Here is a 26941-nt window from a genome sequence, read left to right as displayed (position 1 = left end):
CAACTTATACATTTAAGTTTGCTGACTTGGGCGTCGGAGTGAGTACGCTTGGCACAAAGCCAAGCCCTCAGTTCGTTCATTGTTGCAGGAGAGGCCGAGAGGAACAATTAAGGAAAGAAGGATTCAACCAAAGACGACATTCTACAAGCTACGAGTGGTAACAAATATCTGCTCTGAAATTACACCCGGAACATTAATCAAACACTCTTTTATTCTTACGTCAATATTATGTTAACGGGAATTATTTATTGGTCATGCGGCATACATAAAATCTTAGACATGAACGATGTACTATATGTCTATATTCCATTTATTGTGAAATTTATCACACATTATTTTAATATCCGTGCAACGCACGGGCAAGAAAACTAGTCTATAACTAATTCAGTAAAAATTAAAAGGCCTATATTTACTGCGCATTTGCGCGAGATCTACACTAGTAAATAAACTAATTGCGAAAAGTTTACAAAAAAAATAAGGTATCTAAAATTTTGATCAAATAAACTACTTTGACCAAATCAGATACCTAAAATACTTTGCCCAACGGAGCCTAACATAGGTAAGCACAACGGCCTAAACACAACAAAAAAAAGATTGTCCAGAATAAAAGTGAAATTAAGGTTTTCAAAATGATGGCCATACTTTCTTCAACATCTCATCAATGGCGTCCCGATTCTCTGCTCAATTCAAGTGAGTTTTCATTCATTCAATTCCTTTCTTATCATCTAATTGCCAATTTCTAGTTACAAATGTTTAATCTGCATTATTATCAATTCTTTTATTTTGTTTCCTTTGATTTCATTCTAATCAGTAACCGAAACAGCCATTTTATTTAGGGGGGCGGAAATATTTAGGGGGTGCCGACAGCCGACGAGTAATGAAATAAGGGAAACTTAAAAAGGATTTCGGAAAATTTTAGCTAAATGTTACAAAACCTTGTTTATTTATTTTCTTAATTCTGTTTGCAATTATATCAGTAGCAAAACTAACATTTTAATAATTTGAGGTAACGATCATTCTTGATCGCATTTCGAGCTTATAATTTCGATTGTTTGAGTGTAATAGACCTACTCTCACATTGTACTTGTTCAAAAATATCATGGAGACTTTTTCAATAGGAGTAATGCAGAAATGGAACAGTGAAAATGATTTTGGGAATACTCAAATTTGGGATTAGATTTGGTGAATTGGATAAATTTGGATTATTCTCGACGAAATTGTCCAATAAAAATAAAAATGTGAATTTTGATAATAAAATATAGAAAAAGTGAGTTAATTTGTGCAATTGAGAGGACAGTCATCACTGCTGCTGCCTAAAATACAATCAGAATTAAAACAGTAAAACGCTGTTTATTGACCGTGATTCCTAAATTAAGTATCTTGAGAGACCGTCTCAATTAAAATAATGGGAAACGTAGTTGAACCCGGGAATAAACTCTACCATTTCATCCTTTAACCAGTCAAACATTTAACATTTAAAAAGCATGTAAGCCTGGGCCCTGATCATTTTCCACTATAGAATTGGAGCCTCAGAAGTCCACTTGTTCACAAGGTGATACCTACTAGGAAGCTGCTGCTGCACCTCAATGACACCTACTAGGAAGCTGCTGCTGCTGCACCTCTTATTATATAAACATCACCATTTATGAAGTTGTACTCATCACTCAAAACACACATTTTCATCCCTTTTATCACCTGCTCATTTCACAAAGCTATGGCTGATTTGGGAGCATTGATCTCCATTGCTGAAAATGTCTTTAAACTCTTACAATCTCCTGTCCTCAAAAACATGAGGGACTGGGAATCCGATCTCGGAAAACTTAACAAATCTGTCTCTTTCATCAAGGACATGCTTCTCGATGTGGAAACAAAACCCGAGCTCTCTCGAGGAGAACAACGTTGGGTTGATGAGCTGAATGAAGTTCTTTACGAAGCTGATGATCTCTTTGATGAGGTCATCACTATCGCTAAGCAGAAGGAACTCAATGCGCCAGGTGCTAAGTTCTCTGAGAAGGTCTTAGATAAGGTCAGTCGTTTCTTTTCGTCTAAGAATCGTATTCTTGTTAGTTACAAAACTTCGCAAGAGGTTAAGAGCATCCAGCAAAAGTTGGATGCTATAGCTAAGGATCATGCTAGATATGAGTTTAAGGTTGACCCTCAGGCTACTAAGAATAGAAGAGAGGAAACTTGTTCTTTTTTAGATGAAACCCATGAGAAAATTATTGGAAGGGAGGATGATGTGGAGGCTGTTGTAGACATGTTGTTTGATCCTAATATTGAGGAAAATGTTGGGTTCATTGTTGTTGTGGGAATCGGAGGGTTAGGAAAAACCACTCTTGCTCAACTTGTGTATAATCACGATATCGTCGGAACTAGGTTTAAGAAGAAGTTATGGACATGTGTTTCCGACCAAGATGGAAAAGGATTAGATGTGCAAGCCACTTTAGCAAGCATAATAGAATCATCAACAAATAAAAAGCCGAGTGACATCTCATCTTTGCAATCCATGCAAACAAAACTTCAGGAAGAATTGAAAAATAAGGTATACTTGCTTATATTAGATGATGTTTGGACTGAAGATCCCTATGAGTGGAGTAAGCTAAGTAGATATTTGACAATTGGTGGTAGGGGAAGCAGAGTTGTTATTACTACCCGTTCAGAGAAGACGGCTGAAGTGGTATTAGGAAGTGTTGTTCACTCTAGAATGTATATGCTCAAAGGTTTGTCCGATGAGAATTCGTGGCGTTTGTTTGTGCTGACGGCATTCGAACGAGAATCAGATGAAGCAAATGACGCTGAATTAACTACGATTGGCAAAAAAATTGTTAAGAAATGCTCGAATGTTCCCCTTGCTATAAAAGTTCTAGGAACACTTTTATATGGTCAAAGACACAGATGGGAATCATTCGAAAAGAATCGAATACCTTGCATTGAAACAACCAAGAATCCAATTATGTCGATCTTAAAACTCAGTTACAACAACCTTGAACCTTTTGTGAAAAATTGTTTTAGGTATTGTGCTTTATTCCCTAAGGATTTTTTAATGAATAAACGTGAGTTGATTAGTCTTTGGATGGCGCAAGGATTTATTGGTGATACTGAGGACTGTTTTTTAGTGCTATTAAAACGATGTTTTTTTCAAGATGTGAAAAGAGATGACTTAGGTGATATTGTATCATTTAAAATGCACGATTTATTGCACGATCTTGCTCAAGAAATCGCGGGGGACGAGATTATTGTGGCAAATAGCCCATCAAACAACTTAAGCAAAAAAAGTTGCCATTTGTTCCTTGATGAGGAAAAATGGACAAACAACTCTTTCCCTGAAACAAATGTTCGTACATGTTACATGAATACAAAGATCCACTTGGATGAGGTGAAAACTCTAGTAGCTAATTGGCGTTGCCTTAGATCGTTACGCTTACAAGTGTTGAATGCCCAAAATTTGCCAGAGTCAATTGGAGAATTGTTGCATTTAAGATATCTTGATCTCTCTCGACATACAACTCTCGAGACACTGCCAAATTCAATTACAAAATTATTTAATTTACAAAGCTTGAATTTGAATAATTGTCATAAGTTGAAAGAATGGCCAAAAGATTTTAGCAAATTGGTAAATCTTAGACTATTGGATTTTAATTGGTGTTTAAAGTTGACTTGCATGCCTTTGGGCATAAACCAGTTGACTAATCTACGAGTCCTAACCGACTTTAAAGTTGGTAATGTGAGTGCAGTTGGAAAGCAATTTAGAGGAGAATTGAAAGACTTAAAATTACTCGTCAATTTAAGGAGTAAGCTTGAAATTAGGATCTTTGGAAGTCTTGTAATTAAGGAGGAAAATAAATGGGAAGGCGGTTATTTGGAGCACATTAAGGATCTGAAGGTGATATGGATAATTTTTCGTAAAGAAGCTGGTGAATCCAATAATGAGGTTGTGATTGAGAAGCTGCAACCAAATCAAAATCTCACGGAGTTGAGGTTGTGGGGATATAATGGTACTGAAATTCCAAGGTGGGGAAGAGCACAGGATGACTGGGCATTTATTCTTCCTAATCTTGTCAAGATTGAGCTCCAGGAATGTGAGAGGTTGCATGATATCCCATTGTTGAGTAATTTGAAGCATCTTAAAGTATTGTCTCTTTACGAGTTGAGTAATTTGGAGTACATTGAACCCAGTGCAATTAGCTGTGGTGGTTCTAGGTCAAAGGATGTATCATTTTTCCCGTCTCTTGAGTATCTCTCTATTCATGGTTTGAAAAGGCTGAGAGGATGGTGGGAAGGAGTTGGTGAAGCTGATAGAAGCAGCGATATGCCGCATTGGCAAACACCATTTCCTCGTCTCTCGAGGTTATTTATAATTGAGTGCCTCAGGTTGACATCTCTTCCTCCTTGTCCTAGCCTAGTATCACTAGAGGTGGAGTGCAGTAACAAGTCGTTGCGGATATTAGCAGATGAAGGACCTGCAAATTTAGGTCTCAATTTAAAGGTGCGAGTAGACAGTGTGGGTTATCTCACTACTATGCCTGCTAGACGTCTTACCAATATCAAGATACAAGGCGATGATGACTTGGAGAGGTTATCGGAATTTGAGGAGGTGTTCAAGAGCTTTTCTTTCCTTCGAAAACTTGGGATTCAAAGGTGCAGTAGGCTGATGAGTATTTCAGGAGCGGAACATCTCACTGCCTTGGAGTCGCTATCACTAGATGATATACCGGTTGTGGACAAGGAATTCGACAATGACATGCCTTGGAGATCCCTACGTCACAATCTCCGTTCCCTCAAGTTGAAGTCTCTTGGCACTCTGCAAATGCTGCCTAGAGGGATGAAGCACTTGACCGCACTCGAAAGTCTTTCCATTAAATCTTGTAATTCGCTGAAAGGTCTACCAGATTGGATAAGCTGCTTATCATCACTTCATTCCCTCACTATAATCGATTGCCCCAACCTTGTTTCACTAGGCACAATCCAAAACATAACTTCCCTTCAGAAACTTGAGATCCTAGAATGCCCAGACCTAAATGAAGCATGCCGAGAGCCAAGCGGCAAGGAGTGGCCTAATATTCGACACATCCATCACATCTCCATCTCCCGCTGGTGAATAAATAAAGGCACGTCATTAACCAGAATCCAAGCTTGCTTAGCCGTTGATGGTACGATAAAATTAATTAGTGAAATCCAACTTGCTATCCATAAAATTACTGCTTTTTTCTCTTTAGGCAGTTTACTTGTTTTATGACTGCTTAGAAATGATTTATGTCTACTTATATGGTTGATGCTACTTTTTCTCTGCTCAATGTGTTTGCATATTTTGTGCATTTTTTCTTTTTTTTTTTTGGCGAATATTTTCTTCACCTTGGCTCATAAAATGAGACCGAGTTACGTAGTTCATATATATGGATATGGCCTAATAGGTGCCACAGATGACTAAATTAGGAATCATGTACATCTATCATCAAAATAAAACTGTTTCTTTTTTTTGCTAAAAAGTTTAAAATTTAGTATTTTTCTTAGAGGATCTACGGAATATTATTTTTTGATAATCATTACTGCATTTTCTACGGTACACCACAAACAAAATTTTTCTAGGTCTGCTATAGTTAATATAATTATCCCTTCTGCAAGCTCATTGTTGCTGGACGGGTTTAACTGGTGCCTGTGCAGTATAAGCATAAGGTTCTGGTTTGGGAAGCCAGCATTGACTGTGGCTGAAAGTTCGAAGTCCTAGTGGACCTTTATTAAATGAGGTGTGATGTATAAAAGGACAGACTTAGATCATTTATGATCATTTGTGTATGTGGACAGATTGGTGTGAATATTTGTCATGGATTTACATTGAAAAGCTTTTTTAAGTGTTCCCGGTAAATGTCAATTGGTCTATTTCAAGTCTCTTAGAATGAAATGGCAATGGTCAGAATGAGATATGATTTAGAAGTTTGCATCTTACATCTGACCTTTATTTGATTCTGAGAGTCAATTCCCAAATCAGTGGTAATTGATATGTGGATCAATGGTCTATGTTTCTCCATCTGAAGACACTCATAATAATGTGTTTCGTGTTCACAGATTATGAAATGTGTGAGTTTGCAGCACTTGGAAGCTATCCGAAATCTAATAGATTCTGGGTTTGCAGCATGAAGAGATTGGAGGGCGGGATGGGGCACAAAGTTGACTGAGTCTGATGTATTCATCAGAAAATGAATGTTGCTTTTGTATCAGACTTGGGGATGCCATCCAGCAAGAGTGGCTTGAAAATTGAAGGGGAAGACGCTTGAAAGCTGGAACACAAACTCCTACGGTGAGCCCGTGTCTTAATTTTGAAATTATATAGTACATGTAGCTTATATGAGTAACTGGGAACATGATTGGAGTTTTGTAATTGAGTGACGGTCATATATTTGTTTGGACAACGAGTATTGTATAAGACAGTCGTTTTGCTGATGAGTACTGCAGCACCCAATATGACTTTCGAGGTAAAATTTTTGACTTGTCTTGTTTGAAACAACTTTTTTAGAGTGCAACAATACATCATTAACAAATAGAACTTATCCTTCTTGAGTAGGAACTTGCTCCGAAACTACACACACCCTTTTTCATGATTCATATACTATTTTACTCCCCATTTTGCTGGTTCAAGTTGAGATATGGAAAATCTTTCATGATTCATTTTGTGTAACACTTGATGCTTGGACATGGAAATGAGTATTTGATAAATCAATACTCCATTTTAAGGCAAACATGTATGTACTTTTCATAAGTTCAATCATAATAGAATAATTACAGAGAAATTTTCTATGGAACACCATCTGTCTGCCATACTTAATGCAATTAGTTGCTCTTCCGAATCATTGTTGCATGACTGGTTTAACTGTTGCTTGAATTGGGCAGTGTCAGCAGAACTACAGAAGGTTTCAGAGCATGGCAAATTTGGAAACTCAGCATTGACAGCGGCAGGCAGTTTGAACCCCTGGTGGACCCTCTTGGAAAAAGTCATCCTAATTGCCGGTGGGCAATTTGAAAAGCCGGAAATATTCTTGTCTCCACTGATGATCGCTATTTTACGCAACAAGGGCTTCCTGCAGTTGGATTTTCTCCCATTGCTAATACCCCACCCTTATTCCACGACCAGAATGAGGTAAACTACTTTCTCTGTGTAGTTATTATATCTCGTGTACCTGTTTGGGAATTGGTAACCGTCCAGTTTTGATGCAATGCTCTATGAATGTCACTAACAACCTACACAGTATTTTCTTGGACCTTTCACTTTTGCAATCTTTACTCACTACTTTTCTAGTGGTGATTAAAGAGAGGCAAAGTAGAGGAAGGGACTTTTTATAACTGTCACTATGTTTCTTGCAGATCGCTTACGCAATTTTTGGAACCTGTAAGCTCATTCATACGCAGTAGAGTTATTGAATTCTAACTGCCACTATGTTTTATTTGCTGCAGTTCCTAAATGAAGCAGAATATATGCAGTAGAGCTATTGCATTCTGAGCACTCTGAAGAAACCAAGGCCTTCAAAGATGAATTATAGTTCTGTTTTTCTTTGTTATTTGTCATTTTTGTTTCATGTTGTACTACTTTATCCCCATGCAATGTACGGATTCTGTATGACTCTGAAGTTTTTTCTTTTTAGCAAATAATTTTGGTAAGTGTAAAATAATCCCGCTCAAGAGCGAGTGATTGTTAAGAGAGTATGAGATCGCCTTATATAACAATTTGTGATATAATAATTATCTCCTAGTAGAGTTGGATGAGTAAGTCTCCTTTAAGATGAGCCAGTTTCGACTGAAATAATAAGACGGAGTTTTGAGTCCACTTTACTGCCAAATGCGGCTACCTTTGAAAAAAAACCACCATTGGTTGTACAATTTAAGATGATCTGCAAAGACACATTTTAATTAAGACAACAACTCTCCTATAAGACTTTTTATTTTATTTTATTTTAAAGTGTAAATTTGTGGAACTTTTGATTAATGAGCTAGTCTTATTGAACAATTTGAGTAACTACGAGGTTTAATCCTCTTCGTGGGTTAAACATAGGCGTGAGTAGGAAAAATGGAACTTAATCTAAAAACTAAAACCGAATCTGATTTCTGGCTGTTTAAACAATCCGTTTTTTTCATTAATTTTGGTTTTGGGCTCGAATAGATTGTTCTGAAACAGTTCAGTTCACCGAACTCCTAATTTAATTAGATTCGCCCAAACTTTGTATCTAAACTGAACCATTTTTAAGGGTTATAAACGTTTCGGTTAACTACTTTAAACTCAAAAAATGAGGACCGAGGACCGGACCTAAAAAATTCGGTCCGGGTTTGGTCCAGACCAAATGGTCTAATCCGGTCTATTTTTTCGATCCGAACCTAAACTTGCTCACCCTAGGCTCGAGTACGAATAATCAAAACCGGTTAAAACTGGAGAGTGATGATGATGATTCCTAAAATCCCCAAATTTCCAGCAAAAAAATGTCAAATATTTGTTTAACAAATTTGAGAAGGAAGAAATTGGGGGAGAAGATGTTATTACTCTTAATCACGAACAGCCGAACAGGTAGGTATGTATTCCTCGCCTCATAATTTACTCATGTTTAGTTAATTAAAGAGTTCTTATTGCTCCTACTTTCTGTATTAATTAATTTGTTCATTTACTAATCCAACAATGGTAGATCATACATGTTGTTATATATTCGTCTTCTCGAAAATTTAAAACGTCATATATAAACAATTGCGACTCGGCCCATGGTAAAAGCTTGTAATTTTGGTATTACATTTACAAATTACAATCATCTTTATGATATTCTGCGCAATTTAATAGAAGTACTTGGATTCAACTTTATTCAGGTAAGACCGGTGTATATTATTCTGTGTTCTGTCCGTTCTGATCAATTGTTTACTTTTCTATTTTTTGTGAGGCCTATTCAACCAATTGACACAAAATGATTACTTCCGATATTATTTTCATTATTATAAGATCATACCCAATATTAATTCACAAATTCTCATTATAGACGGACATTATCCGTCTATAATGAAAGACGGGTCAAATACAATACCACTTTCCTAATAGGACAAACAAGTGGAGTGGTGGAGCAAAAAAATGTCACCACTCTCATTGTATTTGACCCGTCTAAAGCAATAGACGGATATACTCGTCTATAACAAGACTAATTGTAACAGCTAGTCTTGCTATAGACGGATATATCGGTCTATAGCTAAAAACGGGTCAAATAGCCTGTAAGTGGTGACATTTTTGGCCCCCACCACCCACTTGTTACTTGTCCTATTAGGAATGTGGTATTGTATTTGACCCATCTTTAGTTATAGACGAATATGTACCGTCTATAATGAGATTTTGTGTAATAATTAAGAGTGGTGGGCTGAACAATCAACAATGATAATAGAGTAATTAAACGTTCCGCATTGGCAATTTCTACTGTTTTTCTAAAGTAAGTCTTCCTTATGACGGGTCAAATACCATTCACTTGAGTAGATAAACAAAAATAAGGGTGTTTAGAGAGTTACAGATGACTTGTCAAATACTCCCTCCGTACCATACAAATGATAACGTGGTAAAAAATGGGGTTTTTAAGAAAAGAGGGTAAAAGAAAGGGTAAAGAGGGAAGAAAATAGGTGGGGTATGTAATTGTGGGTTTAATTGTGAGTTGGTAGGTGGGGTATGTAGTGGCATTTTATGTAAATATCAAATGGTTGGTTATAAGGATAATTTAGTAATGTTGTGGGCCAAATAAGGAATGTTACCATTGGTGTGGTACGGCCGTATTAGGTAAGTGTTACCATTGGTCTGGTACGGATGGAGTACCATTCACATGGGTTCACTTGAATATATTTGCACTAAATGAGTCCACGACTCCACGTAAACTAATTTTTTTTTCCAAGCTGATAAGTTAAGACGGTCTTAAATAAGAAGTGATGTCCCTATTGATTAAGTCTTTGCGTTCACAACCAACATGCCACTTCATTACTCGGCGTTTCCCGCACTAGTTTAGTACACATTTCTACCATTATTCTCCTGCATATTTCACAAATCTATTGTATCACTTTCATTATACCACACATCATATTCCCCTGCTTATTTCACAAAGCTATGGCTGATTTGGGAACACTAATCACCATTGCTGATAAAGTGTTTCAACTTTTACAGTCTCCTGTCCTCAAAGACATGAGGGACTGGGAATCCGATCTTCAAAAACTGAACACATCCGTCTCCTTCATCAAAGACATGCTCCTCGATGCGGATACTAAACCCGAGCTCTCCCATGGAGAACAACGTTGGGTTGATGAGCTTAATGAAGTTCTTTACGAAGCTGATGATCTCTTTGACGAGGTCATCACTATTGCTAAGCAAAAAGAACTTGATGCTACAGGTGCTAAGTTCTCCAAGAAGGTCTTAGATAAGGTGAGTCGTTTCTTTTCATCTAAGAATCGTATTCTTATTAGTTACAATACTTCTCAAGAGGTTAAGAGCATCCAACAAAAGTTGGATGCTATAGCTCAGGATCATGCTAGATATGACTTTAAGGTTGACCCTCAGGCTACTTTAAAAAGGAAAGTGGAGACTTGTTCCTTTTTAAATGAAACCCATGAGAATATTATAGGAAGAGAGGCTGATGTGAAGGCTGTTGTAGACATGCTGCTTGATCCTAATGTTGAGGAAAATGTTGAGTTTGTTGTTGTTGTGGGAATAGGAGGGTTGGGGAAAACCGCTCTTGCTCGACTTGTGTATAATCACGATAGGGTTGGAACTATGTTTGAGAAGAAGTTATGGGCATGTGTCTCCGATCAAGATGGAAAAGGATTAGATGAGAAAGCAATTTTAGCTAACATAATAGAATCATCAACAAATGAAAAGCCTAGTAATGTCTCCACTATGCAGTCCATGCATACAAAACTTCAAGAAGAATTGAAAAATAAGGTATTCTTGCTTATATTAGACGATGTGTGGACTGAAGATCCCAATGAGTGGAAAGAGTTGTGCAAATATTTGACAATTGGTGGTAGAGGAAGCAGAGTTGTCATTACAACTCGTTCAGAAAACACAGCTGATGTGATATTAGGAAATGTCGCTCACTCTAAAAAGTACATGTTACAAGGTTTGTCTGATGAGAATTCGTGGCGTTTGTTTGCGTTGACGGCATTCGAAAGAGAATCGGATGAAACAAACGACTCTGAACTGATTACAATTGGCAAAAAGATTGTTAAAAAATGCTCCAATGTTCCCCTTGCCATAAAAGTTCTTGGAACTCTTCTATATGGTCAAACACATAGATGGGAATCATTTGAAAAGAACCGTCTACCTCATATTATTGGAGGTACCAAGAATCCAATTATGCCTATCTTGAAACTTAGTTACAACAACCTCGAACCTTCTATGAAAAATTGTTTTAGGTATTGTGCATTATTCCCTAAGGATTATGAAATGAACAGAGGAGAGCTGATTAGCCTTTGGATGGCGCAAGGTTACATTGGTGATAGTGAGGACTACTTTTTAATCTTACTAAAACGATGTTTTTTTCAAGATGTGAAAAGAGATGACTTAGGTTACATCGTATCCTTTAAAATGCACGATTTAATGCATGATCTTGCTCAAGAAGTTGCGGGGGACGAGATTATTGTGGCAAATAGTGCGCCAAACAACTTGAGCAAAAAAGTTCGCCATTTATTTATTGATGGGGAACAATGGACTAAAAACTCTGTCCATGAAAGAAATATACGTACATGCTATATGAAGACAGATGCCCATTGGGGTGTGGTGAAAACTGTAGTAGCTAATTGGCGTTTCCTTAGATCTTTGCGCTTACATTTGCCATATGCCAAAAAATTGCCAGAGTCAATTGGTGACTTGTTGCATTTAAGATGTCTTGATCTCTCTGATAGTAGCAATCTCACGACACTCCCAAATTCGATTACGAACTTGTATAATTTACAGAGTTTGATTTTGCGAGTTTGCGAGAGTTTGAAAGAGTGGCCAAAAGATTTTTGGAAATTGGTAAATCTTAGGCTCTTGGATATAAATGGGTGCAGGGACTTAACTTGCATGCCTTTGGGCATTGACCAGTTGACTAATCTGCATGACCTAACCCACTTTAAAGTGGGTGGAGTGAGTTCAATTGGGAAGCAAATTGGAGGACATCTGAATGACTTGAAATTACTTCTCAATTTAAGGGGTCAGCTTACTATAAATATTGGTGAAAACCTTAAAAGTGAGAAGGAAACTTCATGGGAAGGCGGTTATTTGGAGCACATTAAGAATCTGAAGGTCATAGAGATAATTTTTTATATAGAATATGGTGAAACCACTAATGAGGCGCTGATTGCAAAGCTGCAGCCAAATCGTAATCTCATGAAGTTGAGGTTGGAGGACTATAATGGTACTGAAATTCCAAGATGGGGAAGGGCACGTGATGACTGGGCTATTATTCTTCCTAATCTTGTTAAGATTGAGCTTCGGTGGTGTAAGAGGTTGGATGGTATTCCATTGTTGAGTAATTTGAAGCATCTGAAATCTTTGTCTCTTTACAAGTTGTATAATTTGGAGTACATGGAGACCAATGCAATTATATCAAAGGATTTACCCTTATTCCCATCCCTTGAGTTTCTTGAACTTGGGGGTTTGGATAGGCTGAAAGGATGGTGGAAAGGGGTTGGTGAAGGAGATAAGAGCTGCATGCGGCATTGGCAACCACCATTTCCTCGCCTCTCAAAATTATTAATCAGTACATGCCCCGAGTTGACATCTCTTCCTCCTTGCCCGACCCTAGAATTTCTTATGCTGATCAGATGCAACAAGTCGTTGCGGATATTACCAGGTGAAGGTGAAGGACCTGCAATCTTAGATCTCAAATTAAATGTGGAAGTAGAGAGTGCAGGTTATCTCACTACTCTGCCTGCTGTACGTCTTACCGATATCTTAATTTGTTTCGATGATGACTTGAAGAGGTTATCGGACTTTGAGGAAGTGTTCAAGAGCACTTCTTCCCTACGAAAACTTGTGATTAAGGGGTGCGGAAAGCTGACGAGTGTTTCAGGAGTGTTGGAACATCTCACTGCGTTGGAGTCGCTATCACTAAGTGGTATACCTGCAGTGGACGAAGATTTCGTCGATGACACGCCTTGGAGATCCCTACGTCACAGTCTCCGTTCCCTCAAGTTGGAGTCTCTTAAGACACTGCAAACTCTTCCTAGAGGGATGAAGCACCTGACCGCGCTTCAAGACCTCCACATTAGTTATTGTAAATCGTTGAAAGGACTACCGGAGTGGATAGGCTGCTTATCATCACTTCATTCCCTCACGATCATTGGTTGCCCCAACCTCAAATCACTAGGCGCACTCCAAAATATCACTTCCCTTCAGAAACTTCAGATCATGGACTGCCCAGAACTAAGAGAAGCATGTGAAGAACCAAGCGGCAAGGAGTGGCCCAATATTCAACACATCCCTAACATTGACATCTTCTTGTCCTGCTGGTGGGGAAAAAATGAAGGTGCGTTATGAACAAGAGAGGATCCAAGCCTGCTTAGTCATTAATGGTACAATAAAATCAATGAAATCTAACATGCTGTCTTTAGAAGGTTCATTTTATTAATTAATTGTTGAATTGTTTGATTTCTTCCGTAGATTGTTTCATTCAATAATCTTCTCACTTTTTTATGTGGGCAGTTACTTGTTTTTCTACTCTGGTGAACCAAGTGCTTAAGTTGATTAATAGAAGCTTCCAATTCAGTTTTCTCTAATTTTAATAAATTCTAGTTTGTGTAAATTTCGTGAGACTATATTATATACAGCTAAATATATCTTGCATGAAACAAAAATATCTTTTATGCTCGAGGAACTTGTCTCTATCTGTGTTTCTTGTATCCGGATTTGCATTTTTGTTGCCTTGATTTTGACATTTCACTCGACTCTGGTACTTTGGGCCATATATATGATTTAATGCTGTTTCGATTAGTTCCAGTTACTGATGGACGAAGGTATCTGTTGCCATGAAAGGGTAATTTAGAATATGTCTGATGCTTTTTTCAAGTGATGAAGCATGTCAGATTGGTTGATGTCGGACATCGAGTCCAGTTTCATATCTTCTTCATTGTGAAACATGCTCGAATTGTGCCATGGATTGTTGTTCTTTATATTTCACAATAAACGTGGAAGAAATTTCTGGGCCGAGGAAAGTGAACATCAGTGCTATATTCGCTGGGTACAGCCAATGACTAGGTTGCCAAGATATAGGTACGAGGGCCGCTGTTGTTGACAATATAACCTCTGATGCAAGCATTACTTGCAGTTATAACCTGTCTCTCCAAATTTATGATTCCGATTGCAGTGACTTCCTTAGCTGTTAGCATCATGGGAGGTACATTTCCTAGAAATGATTTATGACTGCTTTTGTGGTTGATGATACTTTTTCTCTGCTCAACGGGTTTGCTTATTTTGTGCTTTTTTTATTCCTTTTTTTTTGGCGAATATTTTCTTCATCTTGACTTCTAAACGAGTCTGAGTTACATGGTTCATACATATGGATATGGCCTAATGGGTGCCACAGATGACTAAATTACGGATCATGTACATCTATGACCTACCTGGAAAGGAAAGGAGACTATCTGTTACGGAGTATATGAAATCATTGGTTAATCCATATTAATTACGTGGGATTCCAAAAATCATAAAACTGTTTTTGCATTTTCATATAAATCAGTTCCTGCATTTTCAAAGATACACCCCAAGTAAAATTTTCATGGTCTGCTATAGTTAAATTTAATTATCCCTCTGCCAGCTGATTGTTGCTTTACTGGTTTACTGGTGCCTGTCCAGTATAAGCATAAGGTTTTGGTTTTGGAAGCCAACCGTGACTGTGGCGGAAAGTTTGAACCCCTGGTGGACTGTCTTAGAAGAAGCCATCCTGAATGCTGGTGGAAAACATGGGAACCCGGAAATATTTTTTTGGCTCCACTGATGCTTGCTTTTGTTAGGCAACAAGTGCTTTGTGCTTTCAGTTTTCTTTCATTGCTAATACTCAAGGTAACTACTTTCTCTGCGTATTTTTTATTGTGTCTCGTGTTTCTGTTTGGTAATTTGTAAACATCAAGTTGTGATGCACTGCTCAATGAATGTCAGTAACAATCTACAGAGTATTTCTTCGACCTTTCAGTTTTTGAATCGTTGCTCAATACCTCCTTAGTGGGGATTAAGGAGGCAAAGTAGAGGATGAGACTCTTATATCAAGCATCTAGTATAATACAGTATATGATGCTACTAAACATTGTGTCTCATCATTCCAAAAATTGACTCGTTACAAGCTCGGGAGCTGGATATGTACTCGTGTCTGATACCGGTACAAGAGTCCAAGTAACATATGTCGCAACAAGTGCATGCCTCTTAATTAGTCTTATGGCACATTTAACTGGTCATGGAATCCAAATTGTTTCTTGTTTCCACGGCTTTTCTGAAATTAAGAGCCTATGTAACTCAAGACTGGGTTAGAACTTAGAAGTATCATGTTGTCGTTTCTTGCGCTGTCATGTTTTAAATTGTCACTGTGTTTTACTTGGTGCAGTTCCTAAATGAAGCAGAATATATGCAAGGAGTGGACGTTTAAATGCTTCGATCATTGTACTCCTCCGACTTTGTTGATCATTATTCTCATATGTAATACACAATCTGGACAAATATGAGTGAATTAATTAACTGATCGAACAAAATGTAGATGTAGTTGCTTAATTGCCTTATCGAAAATGGAAAACGTCATATATACCGCAAATACTGGACACACTGTAAAAGCCTGGAATTTTGGGGGTAAATTTTGATGCCCTTGCTTTGACACTTGCAGGTTAAATGAAACGTTATTTTGCGCTTACTTTGTGTGATCATAATTCTTATATGGAGTTAACAATCTGGACCATTTATGAATGAATCTGGAAAAATTTATTGGTTACAGAAAGTGAACATTGGATCGATATTCACCCCGGGTACAGCCAATTTCAAGATTGCCAAGATAGCTATGAGGTCGTTGTTGATGATATAAAGTCTGATGCAAGCGCACCTGGTGGTCATAACCTGTCTCTCCAATTTTATGATACTAATCACAGTGGCTTCCTTAGCATCATCGGAGGTAAACTTACTAGAAATGATTTGAGTCCTCATGTATTTGTCGATACTTCTGTCTGCTCAATGGGTTTGCTTATTTTGTGCATCTTGACTTCTAAATGAAACTGAGCTACATAGGTTGTTACAGACCATCATAGAAGTCGATATATGCAATACTTCTCTTAATTTCGACATTATATTTTACATATAGTTCCGTATGGAGCACTTGGAAAGGTTGGCAAAAGACAGCGGGGTTTTGTAACTGGGAGACAGACATATATTTGTTTGGACAACGAATATTGTATAAGACAGTCTCACATGTGATGTGAGCTTAACCCACGTGGAACATATTATGTATTCCTTCCTTGATCATATGGGTAATAGGTTGGTCTCACTTATAAGACAGGCTCAATTATGTTTTCGTGTTCTTTGGATCACGAGTTATCTAGTTTAAGTGGTATCACTTGACAAAACAAGAAGTTTCGTTTTATCATACTTGTTTTTTTGACCTTATTTTGGAAGTTAAATAAGTTAAGGCCTAAGGGTCAAATGGTAAAACATTTGCTATTTTGCTGTTCATCTGTGTTCTTGTTGTTAACTAGCCTTATAAAGACTCTTTTTTCTTTTTTCTAATGGATTCCACGGTCAATTGAGATCTGTGTAAGTTAAGAACGCTCCATTAACTGAAATTTGAATCTTAATTTGTCATCTGATGTTTAGGTAACTATTCTATGTATCGAAACTTTTTGGTGATCAAGGTTTGTGATGAATATGCAACCGTTTGAAGCTGAAGCAGGAGTTGATATCCGAGTCCCACCGATTGCTTATCAAGCAACGATTGAAAAATGTATTGCGGATGAGTGGCCTGCATCACGCAATATGACGTTCCAGGTAAAAATCGTTGACTTGTTTGAAACAACTTTTTTGTTGAGAGAGTGACATCATCATCAACAGAGAATTTGCCCTTCTTAGATTGGAACTTGGTTTATTCAAGTTGAGATTTGGAGAATCTTCCATGATTCATAGCCTATGTTACTTCAAGTTTTCATATCATTTTGTGCAACACTTGATGCTTAAATTATGACCTATGGGTATGGGTGTATAATACATGGATACCTCATTTTAAGGCAAACGCGTGAATTTTTCGTAAAAAAATGGGATTATAACTTTACAAGAATCATTGCTTGTAAATTTTCCATGGGACACCATAAACAAAAATTTCCGAGTCTGCCTTAGTTAATGCAATTAACTTTTCTTCCAAATCGTTGTTGCATGGACAGTATAAGCAAAAGGTTTAGTTCTTGACAAATTTGGGAAACCAGCATTGACATTGACAGTGGCTGAATGGCTGATAGTTCGAACCTCTGGTTGACCCTCTAAGAAGAAGCCATCTGAACATGGACTTCTTGCAATCGGGTTTTGTCCCGTTGTTTATACTCCACCCTTTATTCCATGACTGCTACGAGGTAACTACTTTTTCTTTTTCTGCGAATTTATAACATCTCTCGTATTTGTCTATTTTTATACAAAATGTCATTGTTATGTACTATTCTATTCTACTCTTAAAACCTGTGCAAAAAAGAAAAGGGAAACTTGTCCATCAATTTCATGTTTATATTAACCCGTTTTCATTTTCTTGGAAAAGCTAAACGAATTTCAATTAAAGCAAGCGAAACTATGTTAAAAAAAACTAAACGAAATTGATGCCAAATTGTAAAGTCGCATGACTATCAATCAATATCAATACTATATATATATTCCATAAACCAAAGCACTTCAATGTAATTAAAAAAATCTATACAACTTAATCTCAAAAAAAAAAAAATCTATACAACTTAATTATACTATAGAGTTTTTAATCGATAGGACTCTGTGATGGATCCGACCAAGGTACTTCAATGTAAATATTATATAGTTTTGGTTGACCTTGCAACTCTTTTTATTACTTCCAACACAGAGAACACAAAAGAGTATCATGGCAAATAATCCTAGTATGAAAGTTATCATTGTGTTTTGGCTACTTGTTATAATGAATTCATACATTGCACCCACCATTGCTGATAGTGAACTAGATTCTTTAGACGACGAACTAACTGTTCATGTGACCAACAACATCGACGATGAATCAAAGCCACTTACTATACATTATCGTCCTGGACTACGTCGCGGTATTAGTGGAAAAAATCTCACTAAAGGCAAAACGTACACATGGGTTGCAAAACTCGAATATCATGGAGGATCATTAGACAAAAGTTAGAATGGGGAAATTAAACAGCTACAGTTACAAAAATATTTTTGAATAATGACATGGAAATAGATAAACCACGTCGTGGTTATCGTCTTCTAAAAAGTCCACAGCATAATTACTTCAAGGCTAAACTTGATGGTATTTATGAGAGTTGTAATGGTGAATCTTACTCCCTCCAATTCAGTGTTTTCTTCCCTTTGTTTTGGGGCACAAGAATTAAGGAGGGAGTTAAAGAATGAATAAAGAAAGATGGTGAGGTTTGTGGATTGGAGGGAGGAATGAATAATTGAGAATTAAATAAGGAATTGTGAGTTATGTGGGGTATGGTGATAGGAGAGAGGGATTAATAAAATAAGAGTAAAAGTTAGGTGGGGTTTGGTGATAGGAGAAATGAATGGATAAAATAAGAGTAAAAAGTTTCCAAAATAAGAAAGGGGAAGAAAACCTGAATAATCCGTTTAAGGAAATAGGGAAGAAAACAGTGAATAAGAGGGAGTATTTTAAAGAGATGGACTGGGAACACAATGGTGGGAGTACTAGTTCATGAACTTATCATATACTTCTTCCGCCCCCATTTGTTTGTCTTTGATTAAAATACCTCTCACAAAGAATAAAAAAATCAAACAAATGAAGGGGATAGAGGGAGTAATTTCTAAATAACTGTACCAGAAATAATGTAGGAATAATATATAACTGGTTAATATGCAAAATGTGTGCGTGTTCTTATTTGCTCGTTTAATCTATGTATCTATGTTTTGGTGCCGCCTCCCCGAAAAACATTTTAATTTCTATTTCATGCAATTACCTAACTCATATATTGCTATTAGTGACGATTAACATGTTGAATAGCTAACATACTTTAATTTTCACTTATATTGTTAAGATATCATTATATGTGAGCATTTGAGTGTTAAAGTAACCCCGTATTTGCTTGTTAGTGAATACTTCACTTATTAATTGAAAGTTGCCTACTCACTATTATAAGTTACTATGCAAATTCTATTGGTGTGACTGTCGTATGTGCGGTGAGAAAAATGTTGTCGCTTTTAGGTAAACAGTGACCGATTTTGGTAAATAATGACCACTTTTTACGAATAAAAAATGACCATTTTTTTTCCAAAATGGTCACTATTATCATAAAGTGGTCATTATGTGAGAGCATATTCTCGGTCCCATTGTGTTCCATCTCGTGTCCCACTATACTCTCCTTGTGACACATTATTAACTCAAGAGAAGTTGCTATTAATTTTATTTAGTGAATGATGATGTGTCGCAATATAAAAGTAGATTCTCTATCCCATTTAGCTCTTATACGTTAATAAATGACGATTTAATTGTTACCATTTTTGTTATAATGTAAACATCATAATAAATATACACCCTATTTTAAGCCTGGTAATAACTGAATAATAAGTGGTCACTATTAACTTAATGTATCAAAATATTCTCTAAAATACAATTTTAATAAGGAATCTTCATCATACAATGTTACCCTTTGTGGTAAAGTTTTAACCAAGACTCTATTTAGCACTTGTTAAAACTTTCCCACAAAGGGTACATAAATTGTACGGAGTACTTAACATGACACCATTAATTGATGTACAAACAATACAGTCTTGGTTAACATTTCAAACTGGTCAAAAATATACACAAAGAAGAGAACAACTCGTACCGTCGTAGGTAATCATATCTTGGGGTATCGCCCGACATAAAAAAAAATTCAATCCTCTATAAAACGAACAAATTTTTTTCGACCGATTGTGGCCCAAAAATTGCATTTTGGATCCCTTTTAGAGACGATTTCCAAAACACGCTCTCAATTTTACTGTGTTTTTTTAGGGTAGTGATAAATCCAGCATCGTTTTTACTATTGCCACTCAAATTGTGAGAGATTGAATAGTAAGATACCCATATACTCCCTCCGAACAAAAGTTTTCGCCCCATTTCTCTAATATATTTGAAGAGTATTTTATTGAAATGGTGTGTGGAGGGAGTAGTTGCGTTAAAGAAAACATTAGCGACGTTATCATCGCCCTTTTTTATCACTTTACGTAATTACGTGTGCTTTCGTACTTTATGGTATCACACTGACTAATCACTCTTTATGGTATCACACTCACTAATCACTATCACGTATCAGGCTTCTTTTGTTCCTACTCTAATCATTCTTCATTTCTTCCCTTCTTATTCTCACTGCTGCGCACAACCCTCATTCTACTTGAATATTTACATTTCAATTACTCTCATTCTACAACACAATTTCTCGAAAGCTATGGCTGATTTGGGCACACTGATTGCCATTGCTGACAATGTCTTTAATCTTTTACAGTCTCCTGTCCTCAGAGAAATGAAAGACTGGGAATCCGATCTTGAAAAACTTAACAAGTCTGTTTCCTTCATCAAGAATTTGCTCTTAGACGCCGATAAGAAACCTGAGCTTTCGAATGTAGAGCAAGGTTGGATTGATGAGCTGAATGAAGTACTTTACGAAGCTGATGATCTCTTTGACGAGGTCGTCACTATCGCTAAGCAGAAGGAACTCAATTCTGCTGGTGCCAAGTTGTCCAAGAAGATCTTAAATAAGGTGAGTCGTTTCTTTTCTTCTAAGAATCGTATTCTTCTTAGTTATAATACTTCTCAAGAGGTTAAGAGTATCCAACAAAAGTTGGCTGCTATAGCACAGGATCGTGCTAGATATGAGTTTAAGGTCGATCCTCAGGCTACTATGAAAAGGAAAGAGGAAACTTGTTCCTTTTTAGATGAAAAACATGAGAATATAATTGGAAGAGAAGAGGATGTTAAGGATGTTTTGGACATGCTGCTTGATCCTCAAGTCGAGGAAAATGTTGGTTTTGTTGTTGTTGTGGGAATCGGAGGGTTAGGGAAAACCACCCTTGCTCGACTTGTATACATTCACGATCGGGTCAATTTCAATTTCGATAAGAAATTGTGGGCATGTGTCTCCGACCAAGATGGTAAAGGATTAAACGTAAAAGCAATCTTAGGTGACATAATAGAATCTTCCACTAATTCAAAGCCTAGTGATGCGCGCACTATGCAGTCCATACAAACAACACTTGAAGAACAACTGAAAAATAAGATATTCTTGCTTATATTAGATGATGTATGGACAGAAGATCCTAACGAGTGGAATAAGTTGAAAAGATACTTAACAATTGGTGGGAGGGGGAGCAGAGTTGTCATTACAACTCGTTCGGAAAAGACAGCTGAAGTGGTATTAGGAAAAACTACTCACTCTAAAAAATACATGTTAAAAGGGCTGTCTCAAGAAAATTCGTGGCGTTTATTTGTGTTGACGGCATTTGAACGGGAACCCGATCAGGCAAACGACCCTGAATTGATTAAGATTGGCAAACAAATTGTTAAAAAATGCTCCAATGTCCCGCTTGCTATAAAAGTTCTAGGAACTCTCTTATATGGTCAAACTGAGAGATGGGAATCATTTGAAAGGATTCGTTTACCTCAAATTGAAACAGCCAAGAATCCAATCATGTCTATCCTAAAGCTTAGTTACAACAATCTTGAACCTTCTCTGAAAAATTGCTTTCGTTATTGTGCTTTATTCCCTAAGAATTTTAAAATGAAAAAACGACAGTTGATTAGTCTTTGGATGGCACAAGGATATATTGCTGATAGTGAGGACTACTTTTTAATCTTGGTAAAACGATGTTTTTTTCAAAATGTGAAAAGAGATAACGTAGGTGATATCGTATCAATAAAAATGCACGATTTAATGCACGATCTTGCTCAAGAAGTCGCAGGGGACGAGATTATTGTTGCAAATAGTCCTTCAAACAACGTAAGCAAAAAAAATCGCCATTTATTTATTGACAAGGAAGAGTGGACAAAAAGCTCATTCCGTAAAAGCAATCTTCGTACATGTTATATGAATAGATGGGTCCATTCGGACGTGGTGAAACCTCTTGTAGCAAATTGGCGTTCCCTTAGATCGTTACGCTTATATCTGGTAGATGCCGAATATTTGCCCGGGTCAATTGGTCAATTACTGCACTTAAGATATCTCGATCTCTCTGATAGCGAGAAGCTCAAGACACTCCCAAATTCAATTGGGAATTTATATAATTTACAGAGTTTGATTTTGTTCAACTGTAGTAGGTTTATAGAGTGGCCAAAAGATTTCTGCAAATTGGTAAATCTTAGGCTCTTGGATATACGTTGGTGTGTAGAGTTGACTTGCATGCCTTTTGGCATATATCAGTTGATTAATCTGCATGATCTAACCGACTTTAAAGTGGGTGGAGTGAGTTCAATTGGGAAGCAAATTGGAGGACATTTGAATGACTTAAAATTCCTTGCCAATCTAAGGGGTGGGCTTTCTATCTGGATCTTCAAAAATCTTGTACTAAGTGAGGAGGAAAATCAATGGGAAGGCGGTTATTTGGAGCACATTAAGAATCTGAAGGGGATATCGATAACGTTTTATAAAGAAGCTAGTGAATCCAATCAAGAGGCTGTGATGGAGAAGCTGCAGCCAAATCGAAATTTCATGGAATTGAACTTAGAAGGATATAATGGTATTGAAATTCCAAGGTGGGGAAGAGCACATGATGACTGGGCAGTTATTTTTCCAAATCTTGTCACCATTGAGCTTGAGGATTGTGAGAGGTTGCATGGTATCCCATTATTGAGTAATTTGATGCATCTGAAATATTTATATCTTTTTGCCTTGAATAATTTGGAGTACATTGAACCCAATGCAATTAGTCGTGGTAGTTCTAGGCCAAAGGATTTACCCTTTTTCCCATCCCTCGAATGTCTTACACTTGACGAATTGCAAAGACTGAAAGGATGGTGGGGAGGGGTTGGTGATAGTGATAGCAGTAGCGGCATGCTGCATTTTCAACCACCATTTCTTCGTCTCTCGACATTATTCATCAGATCATGCCCCGAGTTGACATCTCTTCCTCCTTGTCCGAGCCTAGAAGCACTTGAGGTGATACGCAGCAACAAGTCGTTGCGGATATTACCAGGTGAAAATCCTGCAAACTCAGATTTCAAATTGAAGGTGAAAGTAGATAGTGTGGGTTATCTCACTACTCTGCCTGCTAGACGTCTTACCCATATACAGATAGAAAACGATGATGAATTGAAGAAGTTAACAGAAATTGAGGATGTGTTTAAGAGCTCTTCTTCCCTACGAGAACTTGGGATTAGAAGGTGCAGAAGGCTGACGAGTGTTTCAGGAGTGTTGGAACATCTCACTACGTTGGAGTCTCTATCACTAGATGATATACTGGTAGTGGACGAGGAATTCAACGATGACATGCCTTGGAGATCCCTACGTCACAATCTCCGTTCCCTCAAGTTGGAGTCTCTTGAAACTCTGCAAATGCTGCCCAGAGGGATGAAGTATTTGACTGCCCTCGATAGCCTCTCCATTAAATCTTGTAACTCGCTGAAAGGTCTACCAGAATGGATAAGCTGCTTATCATCACTTCAATTCCTCGAGATTGATTCCTGCCCTGGCCTCAAATCACTAGGCGCAATCCAAAACATCACTTCCCTTCAGAAACTTGAGATCCTAGACTGCCCAGAACTAAGAGAAGCATGTCAAGAACCAAGCGGCAAGGAGTGTCCCAATATTCGACATATCCCTCACATCTCCTTCTCCCGCTGCTTCTTGGTATAAAGAAAGGTGCGTCATGAACAAGAATACAAGTTTGCTTAACCATTAAAATGGTAAATAAGAAGCATGCAAATAATCTGCGTCCTTAGAAGCTCGTTTCATTCAATAATCTATCCACTTCATAGTTTACAATAAGAAGCATGGTACAATAAGAAGCATGGCAGTTACTTGTTTTTGCTACTTTGATGAACCAGGTGTCTAGGCTACTGACAAATAGAAGCCAGATTTAAGTGTCTTTTTTCCTGGATTCCGTATGTAAGGTTTTGCATCAATTTAATGAGACTTAATTTAAATGTACTCATATGTTTCTAATCAACTGCATGAGATTATATTGCATGCAACTAAATATATACGGAGTATCAACTTGCTTAGTATAACTTTTGCCGTTTCCAACTTTCCATCGGTTTCCAGTTACTGATGGAGGAAGGAATGATGCTTCTTTGATGTGAAGCATGTCAGATTGGTTGATTTCGGACGTTGATGCCAGTTTCATATCCTGTTCACTATGAATCTTGGTCGAATTGTGCCATGATGGATTGGTGCCCTTTATATCAGAATTAACCTGGAAAATTTTATTGGCTACAGGCTGCCGAGATAGCTATGAGGTCCCTGTTGATATAAATTCTGATGCAACCGTACCTGTGTCTCCAAATTTATTATGCCAATCACAGTGGCTTCCTTAGCATCATGGGAGGTAAACTTCCTAGAAATGATTTATTTTGTGCTTATTTTGTGCATCTTGACTTCTAAATGAAGCTGAGCTAAATAGGTTGATACAGACCATCATAGAAGTCAATATACATGAACTATCTACCTTCGGTCCGTCACTTTTAGAATTTGTATGCAACACTTTCCCTAGCAGGGTTAGAGAAAGAGACTCTTATAATAGTCAGATTCATGATAATATAAAACAATGTGTGCATTCTAAAATATGACTCATGCCATGCTTAACAGCAGGATATGTACCTGATGCCTGCACTGCTGTGCGCAAACCCGAGGAAAAATAGTGGTAGCATCTGCATGCCACTTAAGTATCTCCTGGAATATTTGTGTGGTCATGGAATCAGACCATGTTTCTTGTTTCCAATTTTCCATGGCTCTTTTTTCAAAACTAAGAGCCTATGTAACTCAGACTGGGTTAGAAGTATCCAACACATGCCGATGCATGTCCATATTTCTTGCATTGTCGCTTCTCTCACAATCGGAGCCTGTAAGCTCATACATATGCAGTAGAGCTATTGCATTCTAACTGTCACTTTGTTTTACTTGCTGCAATTCCTAAAATGAAGCAGAATACTTCTCCTAGCGGGGGTTAAAGGAGAGTGAACTAGAGGACGAGATTCTTATATGAAGTATAAATTGTATAGTATGATTTATGATGATATGACACAATGTCTCAACATTCCGAAATTCTTGTTTTTGCTACTTTGGTGATAAACTTGCTGCCTTTCTCTCTTTCGCAACCCGCTTCCTTAGAAGCTTGTAACAACCTACTTATCTTTCTAAAGCCAGTTACATTTTAGCACATTTAGCCAGAATTTCCTTTATGCTTTTTAAGGAACTTGTTGAAGTGTTGCATCTGTGTTTCCAGTATCTGGTTTGCTTGTTGGTTGCCTAGAGTTTGACCTTCAATTAGATTCCCGTAGCTTTTCTGTCTGTATCAACTTGTATACTCAGAATAATTTAGTATTGTTTCCATTGGTGTCCAGTTACTGATGATGGACGGAGGAAGGAATTTGTTTCCATAAAAGGATAATTTAGAAAATGTGTGATGCTGGTCTCAAGTGAAGCATGTCAGATTGATTGATGATCGATATTTGCTCTGGGTACAGCCAATGGCAAGGTTTCCGAAATAGCTATGAGGGCGCTGTTGATGATATAAACTCTGATGCATTCATGCAAGCGTCCCTCGTGGTCTTAATCCATCTCTCCAAATTGCAGTGGCTTCCTTAGCATCGTGAGAGGTATAAACTTCTTAGAAATGATTTACGACTGCTTAGATGGTTGAGGATACTTTTTTGCTGGTCAATGGGCCGGGTTTGCTTAATTTGTGCAACTTTTTTTTTTGTTTTTTAGCGAATATTTTTTTTTTCATCTTGATTCTTGACTTCTAAACGACTCTAAGTTACTAGTTCATACTTCTTATATGTGGATACGGCCTGATGGGTGACACAGATGACCTTTAGTTGATTCTGATAGTCTACTCCCAAGTTAGCGGTAAACTGAGAATTGATTTGAGGATCAATGGTCTGTGTTTCTCCATCTGAATTCTGAAGACACTACTAATAATATTGTGTTTTGTGTTCACAGATTATGAAATGTGTGAGTTTGCGGTACTTGGAAGCTATCCAAAATCTAAAGGATTCTGGGTTTGCTGCATGAAGAGATTGGACGAAGGGATGGGGAAACAAATTGACTGAGTCTGTTGTATTCCGAAAAATGAGAATGGCTTGAAAATTGGAGGGGATGTGGTCTTAGTTAGTTTGGTGTATTTGAAAGCTGTCGCAGAAACTCCGACAGTTAGTCCATGTCCAAATTTCGACATTTTGTAGTACATGTAGCTAAGGTATCAAGAAATGACATTGAAGTTTTGTAATTGGAAGACGTTCATATATTTGTTTGGACAACGGGTATTGTATAAGACAGTCTCATATATTTATTTTGTAATTCTTGGTCTGCGTTAGTTAATGCAACTAGCTTTTCTTCCTAATCATTGTCGCGTGAGGGGGAATAACTGTTGAATTGCTTGGGCAGTATAAGCAGAAGGCTTCAGTGCTTGACAAATTTTGGAAGCCAGCATTGACAGTGTCTGACAGTTCGAACCCCTTGTCGACCCTCTTAGAAGAAGCCATCCTGTTTGCAGGTGGAAAACTTGGGAGGCCAGAAATATCCCTTGGCGCCACTGATGCTTACTATTTTAGGCAACAAG

At 37.4% G+C, this 26941-nt stretch overlaps 1 protein-coding gene across 1 annotated transcript; it reads left to right on the top strand.

Annotated features, from left to right (window-relative positions):
* Window positions 1-579: 579 nt before the first annotated feature.
* Window positions 580-26699, top strand: LOC141649933 (uncharacterized). The gene is made up of 8 exons (XM_074458599.1): window positions 580-690; window positions 1520-5094; window positions 5587-5711; window positions 6886-7132; window positions 9940-13499; window positions 24424-24706; window positions 25722-25976; window positions 26323-26699. The coding sequence occupies exons 2-6, from the start codon at window positions 1646-1648 to the stop codon at window positions 24459-24461; spliced, it is 7419 nt and encodes a 2472-aa protein (XP_074314700.1). The 5' UTR covers window positions 580-690; window positions 1520-1645; the 3' UTR covers window positions 24462-24706; window positions 25722-25976; window positions 26323-26699.
* The last annotated feature ends 242 nt before the right edge of the window (window positions 26700-26941 follow it).

Source organism: Silene latifolia, chromosome 3 (assembly GCF_048544455.1).
Source record: "Silene latifolia isolate original U9 population chromosome 3, ASM4854445v1, whole genome shotgun sequence".
In the NCBI taxonomy this organism is placed as follows: Eukaryota; Viridiplantae; Streptophyta; class Magnoliopsida; order Caryophyllales; family Caryophyllaceae; genus Silene; species Silene latifolia.
Note: the sequence above shows the minus strand (reverse complement) of the source record. Positions and strands in the feature narration are given on the sequence as shown.

Coding starts and splice junctions, on each gene's coding strand:
- LOC141649933 (XM_074458599.1), top strand. CDS start 1,646: ATGAAGTTGTACTCATCACTCAAAACACACATTTTCATCCCTTTTATC. Junction 5,712..6,885: donor AGCATTGACTGTGGCTGAAA/GTTCGAAGTCCT, acceptor TGAATTGGGCAG/TGTCAGCAGAACTACAGAAG. Junction 7,133..9,939: donor TATTCCACGACCAGAATGAG/GTAAACTACTTT, acceptor ATGTCCCTATTG/ATTAAGTCTTTGCGTTCACA.